Raw genomic sequence first — 8,125 nt, 5'->3', positions numbered from 1 at the left:
TTACAACAGAAGAGATTTTTTTACATGTATTGACATTTGCAATCCATACATGACAGGATTCAAAAGTGGCTGTATGATGACAAAATACAGTGACAGAATGATAAGCAGCACACTGGGTACACTAGTCATATCAAATCTACTCTGAAGTATTTCAAATAAACACCCAAAGGAAAAGTTTAGGAGGGAAGCGAGGTGAGGTGTGCAGGTGCTGACAGCTTTTTGTCTGGTCTGTTTGGAACCAGCAAAACAAAGTTTGAGGATTTTCATATAAGAGAAAAGGATTGGAAGCAGAGGGACAAAAATGGAGAGAACAACACAAATCAATCCATTGATGTTATTCACTTGAATGTCAGAGCACGCCAATTAGGTAGTTTCTGCAAACCAAACTGTTTATGACGTTTCCACACATTGTCAAACGGATGTTTAAGGATAAAGTAATTAAGCATTTAAGTATTACCACAATAAAGGTGAACACCTTGTTAGTTGTCATACAAGTGTTATATTGTAGAGGATAACAGATAGCAAGGTATCTGTCATAAGCCATGGCGGCTAAGTTACAAAACTCTACATTTGCATAAGTATACAAACAGAAAATCTGCAGGAAACAGAAGGGAGCAGAAACAGTGTGAATGTCAGAGAGGATCTGAACCAGAAGGAATGGAAACAACCCTGTACTACCATACAGTTCATTTACAAACAGGCTGCACAGAAAAAGGTACATAGGTTCATGTAAGCTTCTGTTCATACAGATAACCACAATCAGAGATATGTTGGTAATAACAATTAGAATGTATAACATTGCAATTATTATGAAATAAAAACATCTCATCAGGGCCCATATCATAATATCAATGGACATATTTAGAGACCCCTCCAAGAGTCACCAAGCCACGGAGGCCGGTTCGCCAGGTAACAGGCCAAGGTGGGGCCCAGGCGTGCTTACCCCAGACAACAAAATCTGGTTCAAGGGAGGTGCAATGTCACCTCTCTGGTAAGGAGCCAGAGTTAGTGGGGGAAGTGGAACTACATTGATATAAGCCGCTTTCCGACCAAGTAGTTACAGGAGCGTGGTTATAGGAAAAGTCCACTTCTAAGCATTTCTACTAACTACTCTCATCCAAAATAGTTTTTTCCATTTGCATTCGCACTGGCCATAGGGACTATAGGAGGGGTAATGGAGTGATGCAAGCACGGCAACGGTATTTATAGCGTTAAAATCAGAAAACGAATACACCAAAAAAGCTGAATGAACTAAATCTAATGTATATCGCATATTTGTCATAATTCAAACAAGTCTCCCGAAGAGAAACGGGTATCTCTCTCTCCCCCGCCTCTGCCTGCTGTGCTGTGTGTGTGTGTGTGTGTGTGTGTGTGTGTGTGTGTGTGTGTGTGTGTGTGTGTGTGTGTCTGTGTGTGTGAGAGACGGCCAGACAGAGAGGTAGTCAAGCCCGCAGGGCACGCTTGTGGAGTTTAACTCCGAAAAGAGTTAACCCCAGGTTCCCGTTAATCTTATGATGGACATGTGTTGTGGTATTTAAACAAACAAATCGTCAACGGCGAAATAAAAGCCTCTTATTAACGAGAGCGGTCTGAAAGACCTCCAGCTTACAGCGGGGTTTCTGAGCAGGACTGGCCGAGCGACGAGCTAGCGGCCGGGGCAGGCGCCTGCTGGCTGTCGCATCACTTCATGGAGCTTCTCACCTCCGAAAACTTTGAAGCAAATTGTCAATTCGGCATCAATTTTAATCCTATATAAAAGAAATCTTAAGAAATATAAGAGTTCATTTCTCGCCTAAAACGTTGTCAGAAGTGAATTTAGTGATGAATAAGATGGCGATAACTGTTAAAATTGTCCCGTGGTTGGTCTGTCTGTAACGGAAACCCGACCCTCGTTGATGTAGGGCCCTATGCTGAAACAGTGAAAAGAGGCAAGCCCTTTGAATTAAAAAGCTCTAAAATTCAGAGTTATTGTTGACTTTAAAACAGCACAAATTATGTACAAAGTAAATAATCAACAGCTATCGAACAGTATCCAGGGGTTGTTTCAAATGAGAGATAGTAAGCATAACTTAAGAGGAATGTTTGTATTTCAAAAGAAACTTATAAGAACAAATGCTAAATATCACTGCATCACAACCAAAGGAGGTAATGTATGGAACAGCTGCAGTGAAGAGATGAAATAATGTACAACAAAGAGCAATTTTAAAAGACTATTTAAACTGAACATTTTAAATGGATACGAAAAGGACTCGAGGTGATAGTATTGTATACTGACTGTTAGGTTCCTGGACCTATATACTAAGTCTAGAATGGATGTGTTATTATTTGATTTACTATAGATATACAGAAAGGAAGAAGATAGATGGTAAAGAAAGAGATTAAAAAATAAAGAAATAAAAAAATGTAAATGTGTGTGTGTATGCATGGATGTATGCATCTGTGCCTGTGTGTGCATGGGTATATGTGAGCTGTAGGTAGGTAGATATACGGTGTATGTGTATTTAAAGGTCCCATGACACGGTGCTCTTTGGATGCTTTTATATAGACCTTAGTGGTCCCCTAATACTGTATCTGAAGTCTCTTTAATATAGACCTTAGTGGTCCCCTAATACTGTATCTGAAGTCTCTTTCATATAGACCTTAGTGGTCCCCTAATACTGTATCTGAAGTCTCTTTATATAGACCTTAGTGGTCCCCTAATACTGTATCTGAAGTCTCTTTTATATAGACCTTAGTGGTCCCCTAATACTGTATCTGAAGTCTCTTTTATATAGACCTTAGTGGTCCCCTAATACTGTATCTGAAGTCTCTTTTATATAGACCTTAGTGGTCCCCTAATACTGTATCTGAAGTCTCTTTTATATAGACCTTAGTGATCCCCTAATACTGTATCTGAAGTCTCTTTTATATAGACCTTAGTGGTCCCCTATACTGTATCTGAAGTCTCTTTTATATAGACCTTAGTGGTCCCCTAATACTGTATCTGAAGTCTCTTTCCCGAAATTCAGCCTTGGTGCAGAATTACAGCCACTAGAGCCAGTCCCACAATGAGCTTTCCTTAGGATGTGCCATTTCTGTGTCTGTAGCTATTGAGGAGGAGAGAGGGGGGGGGGGCAAGGTGGAGAGTGGGGGTGTGGCCTTGACCAACTGCCACTTTTCTCGTTTGAAAGCCATGATGTCTCTCTCTCTCATGGGTGGGCCAAATTCTCTGGGCGGGCAAAGCAGAGAAAGGGGAGGTAACCTTGCTCCTTATGACCTCATAAGGAGAAGATTCCAGAACAGCTCATCTGAGCTTTCATTTTCTCAAAGGCAGAGCAGGATACCCAGGGCTCGGTTTACACCTATCACCATTTCTATCCACTGGGGGACCATAGGCAGGCTGGGGGAACTCATATTAATGTTAAAAAACCTCATAAAGTGAAATTTTCATGCCATGGGACCTGTAAAGAAGAATTGTTTATGAACTTATTCCTACTCCTTTTTGAACATGGGAATTTCTTAATTGAATTACTAATAATAATTTTAGTAGATTGTGCTGAGAAGTACATGTCCTCATTCATCTGTCATTTTAATTTTATATATATGTATGTATGTATGTATGTATATATATTTTTATTTTTTATTTTTACATACAAATAAACTAATAAAGAAAAAGCGCAGTGTGTATCATATAGACACTGACTGACAAGTGCCCAGATATAGATGCTAATATCTTTAGGCACTGGCCACATTTGCAACCAAGCAATGTTAATGTTGTTACGCATGTTACAAGCAGCCAGATTTGGTGGCCCAAATGTAAACTTATAAAAAAAAAGAAATATGTAACACATGTTAACACAGCCTTCCTTAACTGTAACACTTCCATAAATGAAAAGACATTGACAGAATGACATTTTTTATACAAATTGGAAACTTAACTTCTTTGTAAAATATATTCTCTGACAGTCTCTTACTTCAGTTAATCTGTTAAGACCACCCCCCTTTAAAAAACAGATTGAAAGCAAAGGGACAAATAAGGGAGAATATTAAACAATTCATGTATTTTATTTTTGTTAGTTAGAAAGCCTGGTCAATAATAAATTACTGATACATTATTATATCTACATAGTATCTCTGCGACAAGCAAACATCTTATAACAGAGGACATGTTTACATGTATTGCGTATTTTTGACATTTGCAATCCATACATGACAGGATTCAAAAGTGGCTGTATAATGAGAAAATACAGTGAGAAAATGATGCGAAACACACTGGGTACACTGGTCATATCAAATCTACTCTGAAGTATTTCAAAGCAGCAGCCAAAAGAAAAGTTTAGGAGTGAAGCGAGGTGAGGTGTGCAGGTACTGACAGCTTTCTGTCGTGTCTGTTTAGAACCAGAAAAACACACTTTAAGAATCCTCACATAAGAGAAAAGGATTGGAAGCAGAGGGACTAAGATGGTAAGAACAGTACCAAAAAGTCCATAAATGTTATTCACTTTGACGTCAGAACAGGCCAACTTAGCAACAAGGTAGTTATGACAATACAAACTGTTAATAATGTTTCCACAGAGTGTCAAACGGATGTTTAAGGATAAAGTAATCAAGAATTTCACACAAGAGTACAACCATATCACAATAATTAAGATAACTGCCTTGTTAGAGGTCATACGAGTGTTATATTGTAGAGGATAACAGATAGCAAGATATCTGTCATAAGACATGATGGCTAAGTTACAAAACTCTACATGTGCATATGTATACAAACAGAAAATCTGCAGGAAACAGAAGGGAGCAGAAACAGTGTGAATGTCAGAGAGGATCTGAACCAGAAGGAATGGAAACAACCCTGTACTACCATACAGTTCATTTACAAACAGGCTGCACAGAAAAAGGTACATAGGTTCATGTAAGCTTCTGTTCATACATATAACCACAATCAGAGATGTGTTGGTAATAATAATAATAATGTATAACATAGCAGTGAACATAAAACACAAGTATTTTAAAGTCCCCATATTTAAATAAGGGCTAAGAATAAAGTAAGATGAAGTTGAATTTACCATCATTCTTGTTTTAGGTGAGAAAACCCAATCATAAAAAGAGTTTTGCTTCTCATTGCTTCATATGTTTTAACCCAAAATTACTAATTTGTTGTAAATAAATACAGTGCTCTGAATAACAAAGGCATTATTTTCAGTCTTCTAAGCTTTGCATTGACAACACTGCTTCGCGGTTGTTTTTCATTTGAAATGATCAAGCACATCCAAAAACAACTCCCAAAACTCACAAGCAGAAAAAGCTTACCTATTTACTCAACAGCCTCATTAAATGTACAAATACATGTAAATAGATTTTCTTTAAAGGAAACAGAAATATTTATATTACACACAGCTTGACATTTGCCCAAAAATATTAATGTATAAACAAGTTGAATTAAAAATGTTTACAAAGGATTCTAAAATCACCAACCACTTTCTAAAAAGTAAGAGAGCTGCACCAATTAAACAGGCCGTTTAGAACATAACTCTCCTATGCAACAACACAAGGAAGCGTAAACACTCTGCCTCCAAAAGAAAGTATGATTACCGACCTCGTTACAGTACAACTTGAGTAAAGACAACCAACACACAGCTTCAAAGTTGCCAATTTGCCCACTGGCCCATCTGTAGCTCTCTCCAGGTCCTTTATACACCAGCCCTGATGAGCAACAACCCACTTGTTGATGGGTAGCAGGGTGGCACCTAGACACCACATGAAAGAGATCTGAAGAAAACACAATCCCACAGCACATTACAAAAAGGGAGACTGTCCTTACCTGAAAAATAACACCATAAGTAATTTTTCAAGCAGCAATGTGAGACATATTTTATTCATCATCATTTTTGGTTTGTCACATGAAATCATGACAATTTCAAAGTTCAGTGAAATATACCCCCATTATCTCTTTCCACCTGTGCATGATTCATCATGAAGCAGAATGTGGTTGTCAGACTGGGGTCACCCTATGTTCCCTCAATTATTTCCCCCCCAAACTATGCCCTATGCATATAACCTTGTATTCATTTCTGCAGGGAACCATCACCTTATCGTGGTGGAAATGTTTGTGCGTCCTTAAGAACCTGAACATAGGGATGCTCATAATTGTACTTGGTACCACAGCACCCTAGGCCCGAAGGTCAATGATTGATTTTATAATCGTTTAATCTGATCTGAGGTTGTGAAGAGAGGGGCGGAGCTGTCAACCGATCACCATCTGCTGGTTAGTTGGGTCAGGGGGTGTGGGAAGACTCTGGACAGACCTGGTAAGCCCAAACGGGTAGTGCGGGTAAATTGGGAACGTCTGGAGGAGGCCCCTGTCCGACAGACTTTCAACTCACACCTCAGGTGGAGCTTTTTGTGCATTCCTGTGGAGGCTGGGGGCATTGAACCCGAGAAGACAATGTTCAAAGTTTCCCTTGCTGAAGCTGCGGCGGGGGGCTGTGGTCTTAGGGTCTTAGGTGCCTCAAGGGACAATAACCCACGAACACCGTGGTGGACACCGGTGGTCAGGGAAGCCATCCGACTGAAGGAGTCTTTCCGGGATATGTTATCCCAAAGGACTCCGGAGGCAGTTGCAGGGTACCAAAGGGCCCGAAGGGCTGCAGCCTCTGCTGTGAAAGAGGCAAAGCAGCGGGTGTGGGAGAAGGTCGGAGAAGACATGGAGAAGGACTTTCCTTCGACACCAAGGTGCTTCTGGAAAACCGTTTGGCACCTCAAGAGGGGGAAGCAGGGAACCATCCAAGATGCGTACATTAAGAAGGCCAAGAAGGCCGAATACTCCAAACTCCTGTTTGGTGCATATGCACAAACAACAGTCAGTTTTCCCCCCCACAACCCACAGGCGTAGGGAGGAGACCCTCTCGTCCGCAGGGGAAAAATCCAACGTAGCGGCGCTCAGCCGGGGGGCTTGTAAGTATACCCACACCCGTCTGCCGCGTCACACCCTGGGCAACTCCGGAGAAGAAAAGAGTCCAACCCCTACCCAGGAGTATGGTTCCAGAACCGAGACTGTGCGTAGAGGTAAGCCCCACCAGATCTAACCGGTAGCGCTCCACCTCCCGCACCAGTTCTGGCTCCTTCCCCCAAAGAGAGGTGACGTTCCACGTTCCCAGAGCCAGCGTCTGCTGCCCGGGTCTGGTCCATCAAGGCCCCCTGACCTTCACTGCCACCCATGTGGCAGCACACCCGACCCCAGCGGTTCCTCCCACAGGTGGTGGGCCCATGGGCTGGAGAGATGGGAACCACGTAGCTTTTTCAGTCTGTCCCAGGCTGACGAGCCCGCCATCTGGGCCTGGCTCCAGACAGGGGTCCCGGGCTTCCTCCGGGCAGGGTCACTCCATCTCAACCTCGTTCACTCATAGGGTTTTATCACAGCTACTTTAAAATGACTGCAGTACATAACCTGTTAATAAACACATATTGATCATATCTAATAATGAAGTGTTAACCACGGGTAACACTTCTTTAAGCCAGCCTCGTTGGGATGGGGTCTAAGAGACAGATGGCTTAGCTGAAGAGACCTTTAACATTAATTGTTGAAGGTCTATAGGATGAAAGCAGTCTAAGTATATGTCAGGTCTTGTTGTTCTTTCTAGCAGTCTTTCGTTTAAAGGTGAACGTTAGAGGTTGAGGGCATGACCGGAAGAACGAGATCCAGGGTACAAGCGGCCACCCTCAGAAGGGTGGCTGGCGTCTCCCTTAGAGATAGGGTGAGAAGCTCAGTCATCCGTGAGGAGCTCGGAGTAGAGCCGCTGCCTCTATGCATCAAAAGGAGCCAGTTGAGGTGATTTGGGCATCTGGTAAGGATGCCCCCTGGGCGCCTCCCTGGGGAGGTGTTCCAGGCACGTTCAGCTGGGAGGAGGCTTCGGAGAAGACCCAGGATGAGGTGGAGGGATTATATCTCCAACCTGGCCTGGGAACGCCTCGGGATCCCCCAGTCAGAGCTGGTTAATATGGCTCAGGAGGGAAGGGAAGTTTGGGTTCCCCTGCTGGAGCTGCTGCCCCTGCTGCCCGATCCTGGATAAGCGGACGAAGATGGATGGATGGATCATTGCTGCAGTAACACTGATCATCTTGATTTAGGGGTTAGGGTTAGGATTGG

General features: G+C 42.3%; 2 protein-coding genes across 2 annotated transcripts; both read right to left on the bottom strand.

The window, feature by feature from the left end:
* On the bottom strand, nucleotides 1–829 carry LOC114553015 (olfactory receptor 52Z1-like). Its single transcript, XM_028574107.1, is given in 2 exon segments — nucleotides 1–364; nucleotides 366–829. Coding segments are annotated over 2 exon segments (828 nt in total).
* Nucleotides 830–4,100: 3,271 nt separating this feature from the next.
* On the bottom strand, nucleotides 4,101–5,051 carry LOC114553014 (olfactory receptor 11A1-like). Its single transcript, XM_028574105.1, has one exon. It carries the CDS (start codon nucleotides 5,049–5,051, stop codon nucleotides 4,101–4,103), a length of 951 nt encoding a protein of 316 aa, XP_028429906.1.
* Nucleotides 5,052–8,125: the final 3,074 nt, after the last annotated feature.

Source organism: Perca flavescens, chromosome 3, assembly GCF_004354835.1.
Source record: "Perca flavescens isolate YP-PL-M2 chromosome 3, PFLA_1.0, whole genome shotgun sequence".
Taxonomy (NCBI): Eukaryota; Metazoa; Chordata; class Actinopteri; order Perciformes; family Percidae; genus Perca; species Perca flavescens.
The sequence above is the reverse complement of the archived record's forward strand: the minus strand, read 5'-3'. Positions and strand labels throughout refer to the sequence as shown.